At 43.1% G+C, this 22,242-nt stretch overlaps 1 protein-coding gene and 1 pseudogene across 1 annotated transcript; both read right to left on the reverse strand.

Moving 5' to 3' along the window:
* Window positions 1-728: 728 nt before the first annotated feature.
* LOC132899773 (uncharacterized protein K02A2.6-like) lies at window positions 729-4,999 on the reverse strand (annotated as a pseudogene).
* A 3,681-nt stretch (window positions 5,000-8,680) lies between these two features.
* slc7a6os (solute carrier family 7 member 6 opposite strand) lies at window positions 8,681-21,002 on the reverse strand. Its single transcript, XM_060940731.1, has 5 exons — window positions 20,645-21,002; window positions 17,875-18,180; window positions 10,467-10,673; window positions 9,605-9,734; window positions 8,681-9,015 (listed from the first exon to the last, which is right to left on the reverse strand). Exons 1-5 carry the CDS (start codon window positions 20,822-20,824, stop codon window positions 8,906-8,908), a joined length of 933 nt encoding a protein of 310 aa, XP_060796714.1. The 5' UTR covers window positions 20,825-21,002; the 3' UTR covers window positions 8,681-8,905.
* Between the last annotated feature and the right edge of the window lie 1,240 nt (window positions 21,003-22,242).

Below are 22,242 nucleotides of genomic sequence, written 5' to 3' on the forward strand. Positions count from 1 at the left end.
ACCCGTAGCCAAAGCACAGGAAGCTTCATATCGTGCCAGCCTCCTGATCGCCAGAGCCAGTGAGCCGCCCACAATCGGGGAACTGCTGTGTTTGCCATTAGCCAAAGAGATGACACGTATCATGTGTGGAGAGAAAGCTGCCAGAGAGTTAAACTTGGTGCCGCTTTCAAATGACACCGTGTCAAGGAGAATAAATGACATGGCTGACGATGTTAAAAAGACACTGATTGAGCGCATTAAGAACAGTAGATATTTTACCATACAGCTTGATGAGACTACAGATGTTGCAGATTTGGCCAATTTATTTGATTCATTATTTAAGTACAGTGTTTTATTTTCCTATATTTAAACACAGGGTTACTGTTCAAAGTACTGTGTGTAATGTTACAGTGGTAGTATACTTTCTTACTGCTCTAGCTAAGAAAGAAAACCGCATGGCAGCTTGGTTAAGTCCACAAGAACCGTGTGTTTTTAATTCGATTCCTCACTTTACTTTTTACTTCACTCATGCATACCCATCATGCTACCGCCACCTAGTGGCGGCTCCATAAATGCAGGATACAACATCCCTCCACTCTTAGAAACGTTACAACCTCCCCAAGAAAACCCCTTAAACAAAAACATCAACATAACATCAATACCACTAACTCAGAGTGGGGGTAGACTGCCCCAGCTCTGATGGACTCAGAATGGGGATTATTCTGCCCCAACAGCTCTGGCCACTCTAACTACAAATTCAGTTTCTCAGGAGCCTTCCTTGCCCTGCATGAACAACGAGGGCACTCTTCTTCTTCCCTAACAGCCGGCTCTGCTACAGGAGGAAGAGGAGTCTGCTCTGCTGAACTCACGTCCCCCTCCAAGGTAGCACAGGGCCTCTGTTCATGTTCCTCAGGCTCAGTGTCTGGTAGCCTGACTGGCTGCTCAGGTCCCGTGGCATCAGCATCCCAATCTGCCCTGGTCTCTGGTTCCGGGTACTCGTTCAGCTGGTGATGACCCTCTAATCCCCTTCTTGCTAAAAGGTGGTCCACATGGCGCCTATGCACCTGGCCTCCCACCCGGACCCTGTAACTGAGAGGGCCTGTGCTAGAGATGACCACACCTGGTACCCATTTCCGATGACCTGTGAAATCCCTCACCCACACTTCGGACCCTGCTGTCAGAGCCCTGGCTTGTCTGGTGCGGTTCTCCCTGCAGATCATGCGTTCTTGGTCCTGGAGGACCTTGGCCTGAGTGTCTGGCTTTAATAGGTCCCATCTTGTCCTGACAGGGCGCCCAAACATCATCTCTGCTGGTGATCTGCCTGTTGTTGCATGAGGTGTTGATCTGTATGCTGCTAAAAACCTTGCTATGCGCGTCTTAAGTGACCCCCCTGACCCCTTGGTTTTCTTCAAGGCCCTCTTGACTGTCTGTACCGCTCTTTCGACTACACCATTCGTGGACGGCTTGTAGGGGGCAGATGTTATGTGCCTTACGCCATTAGAAGACAGAAAACCCTTGAACTCGGCGCTTGTGAAATACGCCGCATTGTCTGACACGACTGTGTGTGGCAGGCCATGGAAGCTGAACAGCTCTCTCAAGTGCTCAATTGTTCCTGCTGAGGTGGCAGAACTGACTGGAGCAACTTCCAGCCATTTTGAATGGGCATCTACTGTTATCAAAAACATCTCACCCTGAAATGGACCCGCGTAGTCTATGTGAATTCACGTCCATGGCTTTCCAGGCCATTCCCAAGGAGAGACTGGTGCCTGGGGGGGAGCATTTCGAACTTCTTGACAGATAGTGCAGGCTTGCACTTTCTGCTCTATTTCATTGTCCAGCCCAGGTAGTGCAGCGGTTAACTGCATATTTCATAAGAATCCTTCAAATGGTGACACAAGCATGAAATTCTCCACAAATATGCTTTAATGTCCTCTCTTTTAGAAAAGGGTCCTGGCCACGCCAAAAATTCAAGATGGCCGCCATTTTCCAAGATGGCTGCCCGAATGTGACAATTTTTTGTTATTTTCCCTCTTAATTTAATTTTCCAAGTGAACCATGTTTATGGTCTTATATGCTAATTTTACAGATTTTGTTGTCTCTGATATAAATTTAAGAAGGTTAGCCTTCAATGTGGTGCCCAAAATAGCTGCTACTGTAGATGAGGCGAGGCTCGAATTATTTGCCAGGAAACAACGACCTTATGAGGCCATCCCGCCAACCAAAGCCGCTCTTCTCCAACATACCAAGCATGCTGCCTACCAGGCCGGTTGTGTGTGGGGCCAGGCAACCCTGTGTCAGCCTGAACCTGAGAGTCCTGCTGACTGGGGATGGCAGAAGTCTGGTGAACAGTGGCACGTTTTCTGGACGGCCAATGCTCCCATAGCCAAGAGCTGTGAGCAACTGACCAAATGTGGTTGCAAAACCAGCTGCCGTGGTAGATGCAAGTGCTTCAGGCTGGGCCTTGTGTGCACAGCACTCTGCTCCTGCAAATGTGAACTGTAGATAAATTTTGCGCATTGATTTTGTTTGTCTTTTGGTGGATGGCATGCGTTGTCAGACCATCACTTTTGGGATTATTGTGACTTCCTACAGCCTAAAGGTTTTTTATATAGTTGCAAATAAGTTAGAGTTAAGTTAGTCATAAGTGTTTAGAGTTAGAGTTAAGTGTTAAGTGTTAGAGTTAAGTGTTAGAGTTAAGTGTTGTTAAGTGTTAGAGTTAAGTGTGTTTTAGAGTTAAGTGTTAGAGTTAAGTGTTAGAGTTAAGTTAGTCATAAGTGTTTTATAGTTATAAGATATGTATAAGATTGTGTCACAGTATTACTAATGTAGATATTAAGATAACACTAGAGGGCAGTAACAGATACGAGATAAGATAACATAGAAGTTATAGATGTCACTGTAAGTAAAACAAATCGAATCCTGTTGCTTTCTTTTCAATGCAGTTCAATGCAATTAATTTTTTTTTTTGTTGGATATCTTCTTCTCTTCTTTATTTTCTCTGGGGCTGGAGACAGGTTCGCCTGGTTTGGTGGCCCCATGATAACTGGGCTGTGCCCAGTGCCACTGCTGGTCTGTGGCTGGATACGGAGCAGGCAGAGCTGGGCTCTCCTAGCTCCGATAGTTTAGGTTGGACTTGGAGGTCTTCTTTGTTTAAATCTTGAATGACATGGTAGATTGTGGGAAACAGTTCATGATCACAATCCCATGATTTAAAGTTCATTTAAATGGAAAAAGCATGTTTATTTCAACAGATATATGGTCTCGGTGTGAGATTGCCAGATACTGATGGCGGCCATCTTGAAAAAAGGTCGCCATCTTGAATTTTCACGTGGCCAGGATCCTAATCTGAAAGAGTATATCCAGGAGGGTATCTGTGCAAAATTTCATGCTTGTATCACCATTTGAAGGATTTTTTTAGTTATCTGCTCCACTAAGGCCACCACATGTGAGCTCTGGCTGTCGCCTTCATTCTCGAGACTCCTGGGTGTGGTTCATGAAGTTCATCAAGCAGTATCTCACAAGCTTGTAATGGAATCACCACACGTAGTCCCCAGAGCAGGATGCCGTCTTCCACACTGAGCTCCACCTGCCTTCTGAAAAATGGTCACAAAGCCTCAGCTGGGCAGCTGGGAGGCCATCCCTCTTTGATGAAACGGCAGACCTTTGACAGTATAGGATCTCTTGCAGTCCACAACTTAAGCTGCTGGCCTGTAATAGGGGCTGTCTGAAGCTGTCTCAGTAAGCATGTCAGTTCAGCTGGATGGTGAGTCTCCCTAGGCCTTTCAGGAAGGGGAAGTCTGCTGAGACCATCAGCATTGGCGATGGTCGGTCCTGGCTTGTACCTGAGAACGTACTGATACTGAGCCAGCAGTAAAGCCCAGCGCTGAAGGCGTGGTGAAGCTGTCGGCTGAATGTTCTTAATCTCCCCTAGGAGGCCCAGCAAGGGCTTGTGATCTGTTTGTATGGTAAAATCACGCCCGTACACATATTGGTGGAACTTCTTTACTGCAAATATTACAGCAAGGGCTTCCCTCTCCAAATGAGAGTAATTTTTTTCAGCTGGCGACAATGAGCGAGAGGCAAAACAGATCGGCCTCTCAGTGTCTTCAATCCTATGCGATAAAACTGCTCCAACTCCGTATGGAGACGCATCACAAGTTATGATTAGGGGCAACTGGGGGTCATAATAAATGAGTAGTGGTGATGCTGAGAGCAAGTCCTTTGACTTCTGGAATGCCGCATGCTGCTGAGAGCCCCACACCCACTTTGCCCCCGCCTTTAAGAGACAATGTGGGGGGGCCAACACTGTGGATAAATCTGGAAGGAATCGGCCATAGTAATTAGTCATTCCCAGGTAAGCCCGCACTTCAGAAACATTTTTGGGGTCTGGGGCCTCTCTTATAGCTCTTACTTTCTTCTCCAAGGGTTGGAGACCGCTGGCAGTTACCCGGTGGCCCAAATATTCAACTGCTGGGGCCATGAACTCGCACTTAGACCTCTTTAGCCTGAGACCTGCTTCCTCTAGTCGTGTCGGCACCTGACTGAGGTTTTGGAGATGGGCTTCCTCCAAGGGACCTGTCACAAGGACATCATCAAGGTAAACAGTTGTGTGCGGAATCCCCGCTAATAAGTTCTCCATGGTCCTCTGAAATATTGCACAAGCTGAGGAAACTCCAAAAGGAAGACGTGTGTACTGGAATAACCCCTTATGAGTGTTAATCATCACCAGCTTACGTGAATCTTCAGCCAGCACCAACTGTTGGTAGGCATGGGACATGTCTAGTTTAGAGTAGCTTGTGCCACCAGCTAGTGTAGCAAAAAGCTCCTCCATTCTTGGTAGTGGGTACTGTTCTAGTCTTGAAGCTATGTTTGCTGTTAATTTATAGTCTCCACATATCCTTACAGTATCATCTGGCTTTAGCACAGGCACAATGGGTGCTGCCCAATCAGAGTGTGTAATAGGTTCAATGACACCTACAGCTTGTAGTCTGTCTAGCTCTGCCTCAATCTTAGGTCGCATGGCAAAAGGCACGGGCCTGGCCTTGCAATAGCGAGGCTTGACAGACGTCTTGACATGGAAATGAACTTCCATACCTTTCAGGGTCCCAAGCTCATCCTTAAAGATGTCCTTATGTTTGGAGAGAACATGTTGCAGCTCGGCGGCACGGTGGTGTAGTGGTTAGCGCTGTCGCCTCACAGCAAGAAGGTCCTGGGTTCGAGCCCCGGGGCCGGCGAGGGCCTTTCTGTGCGGAGTTTGCATGTTCTCCCCGTGTCCGCGTGGGTTTCCTCCGGGTGCTCCGGTTTCCCCCACAGTCCAAAGACATGCAGGTTAGGTTAACTGGTGACGCTAAATTGACCGTGAGTGTGAATGGTTGTCTGTGTCTATGTGTCAGCCCTGTGATGACCTGGCGACTTGTCCAGGGTGTACCCCGCCTTTCGCCCGTAGTCAGCTGGGATAGGCTCCAGCTTGCCTGCGACCCTGTAGAAGGATAAAGCGGCTAGAGATAATGAGATGAGATGAGATGAGATGTTGCAGCTCACTATCTGACACCTTGAAAATTGGCTTGAACAGTTCTTTCCAATTGAGACGCAACACGCCCATCCAGTCCCGCCCCAGCAGATTTGGCCCCCGATTCCAAACCACCAGTATGTCCAGAGCTGCTGTCTGTCCCTCATAGTGAACATCAACTGTAGTTTTGCCCTTAACTTCAACCTTCTCCCCTGTGAATGATCTCAGAACAACTTCAGAAGGTTTCAATGCTAATCCAGGGGTTGCACCTTGTATTTTATTGAAACAGTCCTCCCCGATCACTGTTCACGATGCCCCAGTGTCGACTTCAAATTGCACTGGACTGTTATTCAGCTCTACTGTAGCCACAATGGGGCCATGTGGCTTCTCTTTCAGAGCCATGAGGTAATCAGTCTGTTCCTCCTCTTCCTCAGACTCTTGAGGCAGAGTGAGCTGTGACATAAGGTGAGCAGCCTTAGGTTCCTGCCTCTGAGTGGATCTGCCTTTATCCTGTTTACGCCGCTTACACACTCGGGCTATGTGACCAACTTTTTTACAGTAATGGCACACTGCTTCCTTGAATCGACACGAATCAGCTGCGTGTCCATCGCCACAGCAATAGCAAGTCACTGATCTTGTAGCTTGTCGCCTTTGAGTGATAAACCCTGGGTTTTCAACCTGATTAACTTGAGCAGTAGGCTGCAGGGTCTGTGCACCTTTATCTGCTGCTTCCAGTCCGATCGCTTTATCAAGGGCAGACTTCCATGTTAAATCAGGTATTGCCAGTAAGCGGCGCTGTATTTGCTTGCAACCTATGCCCCAAACAAACTGATCTCTCAACCGTTCTTCCAATGTAGCGCCAAAACCGCAATGTGTGGCGTGATGTTTTAATTTGACTACATAGGATGAGACTGCTTCCCCCTGTGCTTTCGTACAGGAGTGGAATTTAAACCTCTCCACAATTTCGTTCAGTTTTGGGTTGAAATGTTCCCCTACATGTTTCACTAAGTACTTATAATCAACTTCGGTGGGTTTTGATGGGGCTATCAAGTCTATTATTATTCCATACAGACTACTGCCACAAGCAGAGAGAAGAATGGCCCGTTTAGTTTTGTCCTGCGTTACCTCATTGGCTTCAAAGTAGAATTCCAATCTCTCCACATATCTATTCCAATTTTCTGATTCTGGATCAAAAGCCTCCACTTTTCCAAAGACGGACATCTTCACGGCTTTTGGACGTTCTCACTTCCCAGTTTTTCGGATCAGTAAACTCAGGCCTTCAGTAGACTAACGCAGTAGTCTTGTATGCTTTATCCTCGTCGCCAAAATATTATACTTTCTTACTGCTCTAGCTAAGAAAGAAAACCGCATGGCAGCTTGGTTAAGTCCACAAGAACCTTGTGTTTTTAATTCGATTCCTCACTTTACTTTTTACTTCACTCATGCATACCCATCATGCTACCGCCACCTAGTGGCGGCTCCATAAATGCAGGATACAACAAGTGGCCAACAATATTAAATATACTTGTTAAATAAAACCTCCGCCTTGTTTTTAATGAATACTTAGGCCTACTACGCTACTGTATTTTAATGTTGGTCATTATGGTGGTACTTGGAGAGCCAAGTATTTTCTGAGGTGGTACTTGGTGAAAAAAGTTTGAGAACCACTGGTATAAAGGATGTAACTTTCTTGGCAGAGCTCCATACTTAAGAGAATATGGTAAAGTATCGATCTGCTTTATATTTGATTTAATAATAACTGTTTAATAAGGAATAATATCTCAATCTGTCTGTACTGAGGATATTTTCACTTGACATTTTTTGCAGTGCACTTTGCTTTACTTTGAGAATTTAATTTTATGAAGTCATGAGTTGTATGTGGATTTAGAAAGAGAAACAGAGACCATGAGCTTTACACTACTTTTGGATTTCTTTTGGAGACGAGTTGCCACTTCACTCAACTCAACTGTTTTTCACTTCTTTAGAAAATCATGACCATTAATCTGATCCACAGAACTTTATAGTTAGATTTTTTTTTCAAATTCCAGTGCAATCAGTAAAGTGTGAAGATGTGGTTCTATCATACATTGTTCAGAGAGCACTTGAGGTGTGTGTGTTTATACCCAATACTACAGTAAACTGATTTCCTGATTAGCTCGCCCATGATGGATTGTAATCAGCGCAGTTTGTGTGTCTGTTAATAATCTTGCATCTAGATGGTTGTACTGATTGAAAATTTGAGGTCAAGGTAGGTGGGCTATGGTCCATAGATTACCTGATTAAATTTTGGGGGTAAAGTTGGGTCAAAGCGAAGGTCAAGGTCACCGGAAAGATCAACCTTTCGGTCAAAATAATATTTTTCACCATAACTCAAGCGGCTGCCGATAGACAAATGTTCACTACCGTATAATGAGCATATAGGAACTCCCATACAGCCTTTCATTTGGCACCATGATCTTTGACCGTGACTTGAAAGGTCAAACTCAAGATCATGGATTTTCAGAGGACTGTAACTTGAAAACAGTTAATGGTAGACAGATATTTACCATTATCAACTTATAGAAAGTGCCATATGGGCTTTCAGTTGGCACCATGACCTTTGACCTTACAATGTCAAACTCCAGGTCATGGATTTTCATAGGACTATAACCTGACAGCAGCTGATTGAGAAATATTACCATTATCAACATAAAATAAGTGCTGCTGGGTGAGGTTTGTTTTGCCTGGAAACTTGTTTTAATCTTGCTCACTTTCATAAAGTGCAGCTGAGACAGAAGTTTTATTTAATTTATTTTACAGAACATCAAATGGGTGGCACGGTGGTGTAGTGGTTAGCGCTGTCGCCTCACAGCAAGAAGGTCCTGGGTTCGAGCCCCGTGGCCGGCGAGGGCCTTTCTGTGCGGAGTTTGCATGTTCTCCCCGTGTCCGCGTGGGTTTCCTCCGGGTGCTCCGGTTTCCCCCACAGTCCAAAGACATGCAGGTTAGGTTAACTGGTGACTCTAAATTGAGCGTAGGTGTGAATGTGAGTGTGAATGGTTGTCTGTGTCTATGTGTCAGCCCTGTGATGACCTGGCGACTTGTCCAGGGTGTACCCCGCCTTTCACCCGTAGTCAGCTGGGATAGGCTCCAGCTCGCCTGCGACCCTGTAGAAGGATAAAGCGGCTACAGATAATGAGATGAGAACATCAAACATTTCTGAATTTCAAAAACTTTAATTTTGGTTTATACACATGTACATATTTACATAAAATCCCCACTGCCCTTTTTGGGGGAATGTTTATGCGCGTGTACATGCTCACTAAACACAGCAACATCACGCATCTCACTAACACTCACGCGCGCACAAAAAACAAAACTGCACGATTATATGCATCACCCGGCACACAAACCCCACATCATTAGAATAAAAACACATCCTCAGTCAGAATTGTATTCTTCTCTGTCCTCATCCTCAAGCTCCTTCATCACCTCCCTCTGATAGCGCTCCCAGCTCCTCCTGCTGTACGAGTGCTCCTCACTCCAACAACCTGGAGGGAGAAAAAAAAAATTAATTAATTAAAAAATAATAATAAATAAGTAACCCCTTCACAGGACACTCAGATCTGCAATAATCTAAAATCTCTTTTCACCAATTGATTAGTTCATTTAATTTGTTTCACAGCTGGTGAAAAAAAAAAAAACCACTTCACTGAACACCTCCTTAATCCTCTTATGATTTTTTTTTTTGTTAATATACAATATATTTTTTTCAAATCCCAGTGTTAATCAGAACCACTGTGGACTCTGAAACCCACACTCATGCAGCATGACGTTCATAATTTTCTAGAATTCCTGTAGTAGCTTTTAAGGCCGTTAGCTGGAACGCAAAACGTGACGGATTCAGGAGGCTGGGGGTCGGGACAGTGCTGAGATTAATAAAATATATTATATATAAAATTCATAACTTGAGTCTAAATTATTTACAGAGTCACAGAATACATTCCATTAAGGGAATTTTGATCATGTGATCATGATGCCTTCTAATTGGTCAAAAACAAAAAAACTTTTTTCCTTCCCTAATAAACTGCATCCTTTTCTTTGGTTCCGTTTACTCAGGACAGAACCAGATCCACACACCTTCATAGCGCTCTTCATCACTCTCATCACTGTCCTCCTCGTCTGGGTAATCATTTCTCCAGTTGCTTTCAGCGTTTTCATCATCCTCATCCTCATACACTTCCTCCTCCCACACAACCTCATCAGGTACCTGTGGATTTAATCCCATTACTTGGATTGAACTGGTACCGATACTGGAGTACCAAAACTTTTTATTCATCAACATTAGAGACAACATGCATATACACACACAATAAGCTGCTAATTAATATGTTGTAAGGAACAGTGACACTTCAATGTTAAAGTCACCTTCAAGGTTCTGGAAGACCATTAAAGTGTTTATGTACTCAACTCTCCGCCCTCCTCTGGGAAATTCTACTTAAAACGAGCTTCATTTGAATATCGGACTCTGATCGGCCCCTAGATTTTAACCATTACACAGGTTCAGCAGTAAGATGTTCAGCCGTTTCTGTGGTGATTTTATGCATATTTACACACACACACACACACACACACACACACACCTTAATGTAAATCACACATACAGTAATTTGTTTTATGTAATTTGCAATTTGATTTAAAGCCAATCATGCTGATTTTCAATAAAGAGTAAATGAAGTTGATTCTACTTTAAGAAATTATGAATAGATTGGTTAAAACATATAGAACTTTGAATCATATATTAAATCAGAATAAAGTCTTGTTTAAGTTATTTTTATTTAAAATGTCATGGAATACCAATATTTCCAAGGCGCTATCCATCTCTCTCTCTCTCACTCATATAAATAAAAAAATAAAATTGCTCCAGTCTTCTGGTTCTGACCCATCTCTCAGGCTTTTTTTTTATATTATTTCAGCATGGCTGTAACATCTCTCCACTCACCAGCTCTCCTTCTTCAGTGTACGGTCTGACCGATAAGATGTCCTGAATCCAGCCGGGCATGGCTGTCTCCTGGTAGTACAAATCGTAAACGTAGTCATCCTCCTTCTCACGATGCCCAGTTCCAGGCCCGTGAGTTGACACACTCAGCTTCTCACGTATCATCTTCACCGAGTTACACAGAATAGTCTCAGGATCAGACTTCTTGTTCTAGAATCAGAATGTCGTTTGTCATCGCATATTAACATACAACGAAATCTGCTGTCTTTTCAAGCAAAAGGAAAAAAAACTGAACCCCATTCATTTTCTCTCTCTCTCACACACACACTAGAAGATGCTATCAGCTGAATAAGTAATAAATAGAATATAAAATAAAGTTCATAAAATAATTTAAAGTGACTTCTGCAGTTATTGCACATTAATACATTCTGACTGCACTTGAGGTAAAGCTTTTGTGGTGGCCGTGGAGGGGTGTGAGTTCAGTTCACCGATAGCTGTTGGGTCGAAGCTATTCCTGAGTCTGGAGGTGCGGCCCTTTAAGGCTCTGTAGAGTCTTCCACCGATTTTTTTTTTGAGTGCCATATCCAGGGTTCACGCTAGTGCCCGTCACACTCGTCATTAATGAGCATAATCCATCAGTGATGAAGAGACATTTACTAGCAGTCACAGTGATGAATGCATTTGTCATCATCTTTTATAGAAATCTCTCCACAAATCCCGCCGTTTACTGAAATCCAACCCCAGTGAAAAGATGGCGGGAAGCCAGAGTGTAAACAATGAGCACATGCTTATGACCAACTTTAAAAAAAAAAAACGAAAAAAAAAAAAAAACCACGACATGTCATGACCAAACGAGCGCCAAGCTTTTTGACCAATCACTGTGCATCTTAATGGGCCTGGGGTGGTGATGTAATTACCTCTGCATGAGCCAAACAATGGTGCAGTGTAAACTGATGAAGTTTATGGGTGGGGCTTATTCAAGTATTGAAGATGACTTAAGGGCCGAAACAGCCACGGGGAGGCACACTCAGAGCCCCGACCGTCCCCGAGCACATCAGGCAACCTCAGGAATACAGGGGAAGGTCAAAGTGCTGTCAGCTGGCAAGTGACTGAAGGGCTCTACATTTCGGGTGGCGTGGTGTGTCGAGTCCCCGTGGCCAACACTGTGATGTCGTTAGGCCACATCACTCGGGGTGATAACCCTGAGAATAACCCTGGTTATTCTCACCCTCAAAAAAAAAAAAAAAGATTAACAGAAAACAGACTTGAACGTCATCTGGGATTTTGAATGCAATGTAGCTTAGAATTTGTGTCTTTCTGATCCTAAAGTAGAGATACATGTGAGAAATTATATTTTTATTAAACTAATGACTAATTTTGGCAGTGATATTTAAGTCATTTGGCACGTGTCAGTTTCCTGAGACATTATGGGTGTTGTTGATAACGAGATAGAAATTGAAGTCCATAAAATGTAAAAAGAGCAGTGCAAAAGCCATGAATAAAAAGACATCATAACCTTTAGGGCTGTAACAATATGCATATCGAAATCGAGATACGCAGAGCCACGATCCGTGTCGCGATACAATAAGGCAGAATCGCTTTCAAACTTCTCCTCAGCCCAAAAACAGAGGCGCTTCCAAACTTCAATTTATGAATACTTTACTTTTTATTTAAATTACATTTTAAACTTACTTAAATTACTTTTCTTTTTTATATCTATTAGTAAGTCGTTTTTTCGCCGACCTGCGACAATCTTCTGCGAGTCACGCAACGTCCACACTTGCCACTGGCAGAGCATTCATTTCTTTTAAGCGGTCGCCATTCTGGTTGCGACGCGGGGAGCGAATCTGTAAACAAGCAGCTCATTGGCTGGCTAGGTGTGCCACAAGCCAATCACAATCACTTGACTGGAAAGGCATGCAGTGTTGCCAGATTGGGCGGGTTTAGGTGCTTTTTGGCTGGTTTTGAACATATTTTGGGGTGGAAAACGTTAGCAATATCTGGCAACACTGAAGGCATGTCTGCTTGGGCGGAAGCCTTCTGCAGCAGTTACATTTTGACACGCGAGCAATGTTTCACTATAAAAATTCCGTAATTTCCATCTGTTTTCCGCGATCACAGAAAATCATTGGCCCTATGAGAGTGAGACAGTGAGAGAGCCACCCCCCCAAAAAAAATCTTAACGGATTTACACGATTTGGAAAAATGACCTTTTCAGAACCGAAAAAAACAGAGCTTCCGGCTCAACAGTATTATTTTGAGAAATAAAACAGTCTTTGGATATACATTTGTTCATTTTTGCATACATATTACTCATTCTCTGCAGTGGTCTGAATTTATTAAATAGTTAATGTAAGTAAGTAAAATGTTAATAAATCAAATTTACTACTTTAAAAATACATTTTAAAAAAATCGTGGGTGTATCGAATCGTGGGTCAAAAATCGCGATACGAATCGAATCGTTAGTTGGGTGTATCGTTACAGCCCTAATAACCTTAGAATGTTTGTGGGTGTTAATATCTTGTAAAGTTAGATATAACCTCTCTAACCTCTCTGTGCTAATCTCCCTTAAAAATACAAGCCCCAGGAAAACTGGACCAAGCCCCTGGTCTTTTAGCTGCGAACGGTATGGTGTAAAGCGCGGTGTCATTCTGTGTTTGGTTTGTAAACCGACGGGAAACTTGGATTTCTTCAGCGTTGTTTGTTCCCAGATTCTTCTTGACTCTGTTCAATTGTAAATCCAGAGTTGTGTTGAAGGAAAGGTGAAAGGGAGTCTGAATACCTCTTTAGAATAATTCCCTGCTAAAATAACCTTCAGTAAACTCAAACTAAAGTGTGTTATTTTAGCTTGATGGTGCACAGGGGCCCAAAACCAAGTCTCTCTTATTAGAGTCTGGAGCAGAGCCCAAATTTCATCTGTAATGGAGCGTCCTCGCTGTATCTGTACAAACATCTGAACTGTTCCAGTGTGGTTGGTATAAACCTGTATTAAGTTCAGTTCAACAAGTCAGTAACTAAGGAAAAAAAGCTCCTCAGGCAACCAGACCCTCCAGGATTTCGCGATGTTGCGATTTGCAACTTCAACGCAAATTCAACCAATCCCCGCGAATTCAGGGCAGTGTTGCAATTATATCCAATCACCACAACATTCCCGCAAATTTGACCAATCGTTGGCATCGTCTTGAGGTGACGTCGACAAACTACCTTCCGCCTTACTAACGTGTATACGTTCAAGAGAAGCAGCATGTGCGCAGTGTTGCCAGATTGGGTGGTTTTAAGTGCATTTCGGCGGGTTTGAACATATTTTGGGCTGGAAAACATCAGCAGTATCTGGCAACACTGCATGTGCGAGTCAGTGTTTATATAGGCTTAAATTCTGTTACTGAAAGTGTGTTATGTTTACAGTGAAGGACTGTGTGCACTTTACATTATTTTTTTTACTTAATACAAGAAATTAATGGATGCCAACATTTTTGCCAAAATGGTATTTTATTTTCCATTGTTTAGGCAGCTTCAGCATCATACTGTGAGATTCTGTTCAAATTGTTTTTTTCTTCTATGAAGCCTGAGCCATTTATTTTATTAGTTTATAATTATTGTTTAATTTAGTCTTCAGGAGAGACTGCCTCCACACAGTACTAGTATTAATAGTTTTTTTTTCTTACATGAAAGCTGAGGCATTTATATTATATTTTAAGGTAACTTCATGTTGTGCTGTGAGGTTCTCTGCACTTTAACTTTTGAACCAACAGGTGCATTTGGATAAGTAAAGCCTATTTTTCTGCATTTTTGTAGTCCTGGTAATCTTTTATATTGGTAAAGTTGTTTATAGGACCATTTCTCAGTGTCTGTTTTTTAATCAATAGTTTTTCAGTAATAACATTTAACATATCACTCAATTTTAATCACAAAAAGAGAAAATCGCATCAATTTCTCGCAACTTTCACTTCCTCTCGCAATGTAATTGCAACAAAAACCTAAAAAACACTGCAACTTTCATCGCAATTTTTTTTGGAAAACCCCCCCGCAACATCAGACATTTTAGCCCGCAACAATCCCAAAAAAGCCCGCGGAATCCTGGGGGGACTGGGCAATGAGGCACTGTGTCCCTGTTGCTCCTCAAGTTGGTCATGTACTGAATGCCCTGCCACATACATGCCAGGTCCCTGGAGGTGAAGTGACCCTCTTATCTTCTCTTCTGAGGTTGTGTCTTGTAACACTACAGTTCTCCGGGTTGTTGTCTTGCTGCATGACTCACCTTCTCTTGAGATTCAGTTCATGGACAGATGTCCTGACATTGTCCTTTAGAATTCGCTGGTATAATTCAGAATTCATTGTTCCATCAATGATGGCAAGCCATCCTGGCCCAGATGCAGCAAAACAGGCCCAAACCATGACACAACCACCACCATGTTTCACAGATGGGATAAGGTTCTTATGCTGGAATGCAGCGTTTTATATGTTTGGAGAAAAGGACTAGGGATGTTAACCGATGACTGTTTGACCGGTGGCTGACCGAATCAACATCTCATCTCATCTCATTATCTCTAGCCGCGTTATCCTTCTACAGGGTCGCAGGCGAGCTGGAGCCTATCCCAGCTGACTACGGGCGAAAGGCGGGGTACACCCTGGACAAGTCGCCAGGTCGAATCAACATCACCCGGTTAATTTTTTTTTGGTTGTCGGTTAAAAAAAAAATCAATCGTTTTGAAGCTGCCGATTTTGGAGCGGAGAACCTGGAATTCTGTGTTGTAAACGCTTGGGGCATGCCATGCAGTGCAAGGACGACAGCTGACAAATCAGAAACACCCATTGAGTCATGTCCCGCCCTACCGCCCCAGTTGAAGACAGCTGACAAATCAGAAACACCCATTCAGTCATGTCCCGCCCTACCACCCCAGTTGAAAACAGCTGCCACTCGGCAAGAGAAAAGTGTAGACACAGGCTTTTTAGCTTACAAATTACTATTCTGTTTTTTTTTTTTAATTATTATTAGAAGGCACATGGAGTTTAGTCCTGCCTTGGCCAGTGCATTCTGAAAGAATGTTTCGGTCTGTAGCCAACAATGCATGTTATTGCAGATTATATCTCTCCACACAAACTAAAGGCGCAGATGCCGACTTTTTCACGGCTGAATCGTGCAGATCCGATTTTTTTTTTTTTAGGGGCACACCGTTTGCATCCCTGTTAAACTCATAGGTTAACCGACTTTAACCGGCTAATGAGGCTTGGTGGTTGGTCAAGATTTTTTTTTAGTTTTCGCCATTCCTAAAAAGGACGCTTCTCATTTAAACCAAAAAGTTCTATTTTGGTCTCATCTGCCCACAACATTTTTCCAATAGCCATCTGGCTCGTACACGTGACCTTTAGCAAACTGCAGACGAGCAGCAATGTTCTTTTTGGAGAGCAGTGGCTTTCTCCTTGCAACCCTGCCATGCACACCATTGTTGTTCAGTGTTCTCCTGATGGTGGACTCATGAACATTAACATTAGCCAATGCGAGAGAGGCCTTCAGTTGCTTAGAAGTTACCCTGGAGTCCTTTGTGACCTTGCCGACTATTACACGCCTTGCCCTTGGAGTGATCTTTGTTGGTTGACCACTCCTGGGGAGGGTAACAATGGTCTTGAATTTCCTCCATTTGTACACAAACTGTCTGACTGTGGATTGGTGGAGTCCAAACTCTTTAGAGATGGTTTTGTAACCTTTTCCAGCCTGATGAGCATCAACAACGCTTTTCCTGCGGTCCTCAGAAATCTCCTTTGTTCGTGCCATGATACACTTCCACAAACGTGTTGTGAAGATGAGACTTTGATAGATCCCTGTTCTTTAAATAAAACAGGGTGCCCACTCACACCTGATTGTCGTCCCATTGATTGAAAACACCTGACTCTAATTTCACCTTCAAATTAACTGCTAATCCTGGAGATCCACATACTTTTGCCACTCACAGATATGTAATATTGGATCATTTTCCTCAATAAATAAATGACCAAGTATAATATTTTTGTCTCATTTGTTTAACTGGGTTCTCTTTATCTACTTTTAGGACTTGTGTGAAAATCTGATGATGTTTTAGGTCATATTTATGCAGAAATATAGAAAATTCTAAGGGGTTCACAAACTTTCAAGCACCACTGTAGAAAGGGACAGCTGATGTTTGACGTTCTAGTGAAAGCCAGACTCCAGTCAGTGCACTGAAAGCAGTCGTGCAGCTAAAGAGACGCTCCCCAGGCCAGGTTCTGATGGCTGTTCCTCAAGTTGCTGTTTCTTGATGATAGGGCAGGAAGTTGGGGTTAGAAGTAGTGACTGGTGATCGCAGTGTCCAAGATGCAGGAGGGGTGAGGCTCTGTATCCTTTGGTGATATTAGAATATACACAGTCCAGTGTGTATTCCCCTCTGGTTGAGCACTGAAGATGTTGCTCAAATCTTGGAAGCACAGTTTTCAGATTGGTGTGATTAAAGTCACCGGCCACAATCAAAACCCCATCGGGACACGCGTTCTGTTGTTTATTGCTGATAGCATGTGGCCAAGTGCTGTGTTAGCATTGGCATCTGGTGGAATATACACGGCTGTAACGACAGGGATATCCTGTGGCAGATAGAAAGGTCTACACTGAACTGATAGAAACTCCAGGTCAGGTGAACAGTGCGTCAATGATGGCTTTGTTTGTGCACCAGTTACTGATCATATAAAATACAGAATCCACCTCCACGACTCTGTCGCTGCGGTGAGTTGAGTGGCATGTGAGCTCGATAGCTGCATCTGGGATTCCTGGATGTAGCCAAGCCTCAGTGATGATTATCACAACTGTCCTGATTGTGTGCCCGTGACAAAGTCTCCACTCATCCATTTTGTTGTTTATGGACCTGACGCTGGAGATGAACAGACTGGGGAGCAGTGGCCTGTGGGGTTCCTCTTTAGCCAAGCTTGCATACCAGCACTGGGACGGCGTCCTCGCTTTTGTTTCTGCTCTTCTCTGCTTCCGATGTCTGCTGCCCGGTATGATGATCCACGGAGACTCCGGTGGTCTAACGATCTCCTCTGGAATTGGAAAGGGATGCTGAAATGCACCCATATTGATCTTTTGCTGCGTGATCCCGATTTGTATCAGTGATTCCCGGGTGTAATTGATCAAATTTGATGCATCTTGGTTGAATTTCCAGAACATGACCAAAAAACATCAATGATACGTTTCCACTGTAGACAGCACTTAGTGTGCGCCGCCATCTTTGCACTTACACTTCGAGAAGACAAAAAAAAGGATAAAAATTGGTGAGCCATTAAAGGAACTAACTAATAACTGTTTTGGACTCCTGACCATTCCACACACTGGACATTTCGCCAGTCCTCATAGAGCTCCAGTCATCTCACACACACACACCTCTAACCTCTGAATGACGGTCCTTACCTTCTCAGGACCGTTCTCATCCTCCTCAACATCTTCCTGAACAATATCAAACACTTGCACATCTCCCAAATGAGGTTCTGCATCTGTCTGAGGGTTCTCTTCAAGTCCATGTTCTTTAAGAGGTTCTACAGGAAGCCCGGCTCGGTGGCTGGACAGGATCCGGTACCGTTCCTCTCGCCTGGTGCTCCATTTTGCGTTGCGCAAGTGACCGATGATCCTGTTGGAGCTGCCGTGAGACGGACGCAGAGCGTGTGCGAGACGTGGACGTGACAGGGCTTCACGCACATGTGTCTGCACCGGGGCATCCTGTCGATAAAAACACAGAAGACAGAAACATGTTAAAGTGTGAGATGAGACGTGTTTATTTTACAGCTGTAACACTCAAAGACATGGAGTTTAAGTCACAGTCCCTCGACATGAATAATTATAAACATCAGAATCAGAGAAAGCTTTATTGCCAAGTAACTGTTGCAACTACAAGGAATTTGGCTTGGAGTTGCAGTGCTCAATAAATAAATGCTAAATAAAAGCATTCTAATAAAGGATATACACAAAGTCTAATATATTAAGAATTAAAGGTTGTTTTACAATCAGGGTACAAAGTTTGTGTCACAGGGGTCCAAAATTCTAATTGATTCAAACTGGTTCTTGTCCCAGTTTTTAAGTGAAGGACGAGTTAAAGAACAGATTTCAGGTAATTTTTTGACATGTGTGTATGGTAGTTTTGTGCAATCTGCTATAAGATAAAGAAGATTAAGTGTAGCTTTAAGCAGGGCTGGGAGAAACAAATGAAGTGATTTTTTTTTAAATTTATTTAACCAGGAGAGAAGACCCATTGAGATTACCGTATTTTCTGGACTATAAGCCGCTACTTTTTTCCTAGGTTTTGAACCATGCGGCTTATACAAAGGTGCGGCTATTCTGTGGATTTTTCTTCCACCGCTAGGGGCGCTCTAACCGGAAGTAGAATCAAAAATAAGATAGACGAAAAATCAGTGCAAAGAAGAATTAGCAGATCTTTAGCAGATAGAACACGCACGACAAATTACTAACTGGTAATTATTTTCAAATCCAGCGAAGATGATTAAAGTGACTTGTGGTTTCAAACACAGGAGAAATGAAGGTAAATAAATACCGGTTATTTTCTCTTGGTTCTGTTCCGTTTTAATCAGCAAAGTTGCTGCTGTGTTAAAAGGCACTGTTCGGAAAGAATCTGTTCAGGTACATACATGTACATTTACAGTACAAAATCGTTCTGTACATGCAGTAAATATCTAATTTTTCAACATAGATATCTGCGGCTTATAGCCCGGTGCGGCTTGTATATCTTTTTTTTAATTTTTTTTTAAAAAATAGAGCGGATGCGGCTTATATACAGGTGCGCTCTATAGTCCAGAAAATACGGTAATAATCTCTTTTACAAGGGTGTCCTGGCCAAGAGGCAGCATAGGTTACAAAATTAAAATTACAATTTACAGGAGTCTGATTAAAAGAAAAAAGAAAAAATCATTTAAAACAGTTACAAATCAGGGGCGCCGTCTCAAGTGCTCTCAGCCTGGAGTTAAAATCGCTCAATGGAATAAGTTCTTTTATTTTTAGGTCCTTTTGCAGCTTGTTCCAGGTGGTGGGGGCAGAGAAAACAAAAGCTCTTTTTCCCTGCTCTGTGCGGACGGATGGAACAGAGAGCAGCAAATGATCATTGGAGCGTAGGCCATAAGAGTCAAGGTTCCTCAGTGTGATTAGGTTACTGATGTAGGGTGGCAGTAGTCCAAGTGTTGCCTTGTATATAAAGGTTCTCGGACAGGACATTTTTTTTGACAATTGAGAATCCACTACTTCCGTAGTGCTTTTAAATATAAGGCTGTAAGCTTTGTGTTAGTCGTCTCTAATATTTATGTCCCAATATCTTGACCACATTTTAGGATGAAAATAAATCATTTTAGATATGTTATTTATTTTATATTGAAAAATTAGCTGTCTCAGAGAGGACTTTTTTTGACACAATTACAGACTAATTTGATCAAAATAGTCTGAAAACTTACTGGCATTCAACATTAAAACTTAACTATGTTTCCAATGATATGGAACCAAATATGTGTTTTATGGTATAAAGAATGATGTAAGTGCATCCCTTTTGGAGCGACCTGTGGTCAGAAAAGCACTTTTTCTCAATGACGCGAGTAATTTTGCTAAATATGACATGTATTGCCATACATTCACCAAAAATAACGTTACCACCAATTTTTTTTGCATGGTAAATAGAGCTATCACAGGGCTACAATAAACAACCGAGTTTATTTAGTCAAGCCTTTTGATATTGAAGATAATAAGTGTTAAATGTGATGTTTAGCTTGCGAACCCTGATTGTAAAACAACCCAGAAACAAGCAAGATAAAAATAAGAAACTGATGAATAAATTGTGCAGGTAAACAAATGTGCCACGTCACAGGTAAAAGTTATATATTAAAAAGCAAATGTGTTGTTAAATCACTAAATGTAGAAGTTACGGCTCGGCCCGGATGTAACTCGTGTTTAAAGGCCGGGCTGCTGGGGGGCGGAGCCGCGACCGCCTGAGGTGAATTAGCAGTTAGCACAGTTAGCTCAATCCCGCTCGCAGAGCGCAACTCTCACAGATATTAACGAGTCGAGCTGAATAAATTATTCGAGATTTAATAAAACTGTATTTTTCGCGGCCTGTATATGGTTCAGACACAATAAAAATAATAATAGCGTTAGATAAGGAGTTAGCATGTGGGCTAATTAGCATCACCTGTGAGGCGACGGTGGCCACGAGCTTGAACACGGAGTTCTCGATGCGCTCGGGCTGGGCTTCGGGCTGCGCGGCGCTGGACTCGGCCCGAATCCGCTTACAGGCCAAGAGCAGCGCGTCCGCGGGGTCCGTCCCTCTCTTCCGCTTCACCCGCAGGATGGTGGTGCCGCCGGGGTCCATGACGGCCACAGCGCGCCCGCTGAGAAAAACAACAAAACAGCACTGAGCGAGCGAGCGCGACCACAGGCGGCGCTGTGACTCTCAGTCTGCTGCTGCTGCGTCGCTCAGCCCGGAGAACGAGGCAGGGCGCGTGTAGGCACGCCCCTAATCATGACTCATGGGGCGTGGTTACACGTGTTCCCGGCCCCTAACCATCTCTGTGTCCGAAATCACTCTCTACTCCTCCATACACAGCTCCCTGTAGAGTGGGCAGGGAATGAGAGTGATTTCGGACACACCCATAACTCTTGGGCGGAGCCCGTCCAGTCCAGGGCGTGCTCACTGAGCTCCAGAGAAAACCTGGAGAGCTCACAGGCTCGTCAGAGTGACGTCATCTGGCCGCCATCTTACCACTCACACCGCGTGGATTTGGTTTGTGTTCAAGCGTCATCAAATTTGCCCCAAGAAAAGTATCTCCTCGTTTTCCCGCTTTCATTACCTCTTCTTATTTTCCCAACTTTACCCACATTCCTTACATATCTTTATAGCGCTCTCCTTCACTGTTATTGTTGGGTTTTTTTCTTTTCCAGTTCAGTTTCTGATGTTTTTTTAACAGGTCTTTTACTCCTATAATTATTTCAATCTTTTCTCTTTCATGTATTTCTTTTTTGATTAGTTGATTAATAAATAATCAATTATTCCAACATAAAGGCTGTACAATACTTCTTTTCTCTTTAGGGCAGCTGTTGAAACAGGATTATTTTCTCATGTTATTTGCCATTTTCACTTCATTCTCACAGTCGTGTCTTAACAGCATTTATTGGTCACATAATTCACTGTCGCAATACTCATGCAGCTTGCAACCAGTGTGATCAATAAATACTGTTAAGACACGACTGTGAGAATGAAGTGAAAATGGCAAATAACATGAGAAAATAATCCTGTTTTAACAGCTGCCCTAAAGAGAAAAGAAGTATTGTACAGCCTTTATGTTGGAATAATTGATTATTTATTAATCAACTAATCAAAAAAGAAATACATGAAAGAGAAAAGATTGAAATAATCTCCACTGAAATAATTATAGGAGTAAAAGACCTGTTAAAAAAACATCAGAGACTGAACTGGAAAAGAAAAAAACCCAACAATAACAGTGAAGGAGAGCGCTATAAAGATATGTAAGGAATGTGGGTAAAGTTGGGAAAATAAGAAGAGGTAATGAAAGGAGGAAAATGAGGAGATACTTTTCTTGGGGCAAATTTGATGACGCTTGAACACAAACCAAATCCACGCGGTATGAGTGGTAAGATGGCGGCCAGCTGGCTTCACTCGTCTCTCCAGAGGGGAATGGGCTCTGAACTCTCCACATTTTACACAGAGCTCAGTGGTGTACTTGCTCGTACTTCGGTTGGTAACCAGATCGGTGAATTACCGCCACCTAC

The sequence above is a fragment of the Neoarius graeffei genome, chromosome 15, assembly GCF_027579695.1.
Source record: "Neoarius graeffei isolate fNeoGra1 chromosome 15, fNeoGra1.pri, whole genome shotgun sequence".
Classification (NCBI taxonomy): Eukaryota; Metazoa; Chordata; class Actinopteri; order Siluriformes; family Ariidae; genus Neoarius; species Neoarius graeffei.

Excerpts from the sequence above, each read along its gene's own strand:
- slc7a6os (XM_060940731.1), bottom strand. The coding sequence starts at position 20,824 with ATGGACCCCGGCGGCACCACCATCCTGCGGGTGAAGCGGAAGAGAGGG. Across the intron at positions 9,735-10,466 it reads ACACTGAAGAAGGAGAGCTG|GTACCTGATGAGGTTGTGTG; the intron begins GTGAGTGGAGAG and ends TTAAATCCACAG. Across the intron at positions 9,016-9,604 it reads TGATGAAGAGCGCTATGAAG|GTTGTTGGAGTGAGGAGCAC; the intron begins GTGTGTGGATCT and ends TTCTCCCTCCAG.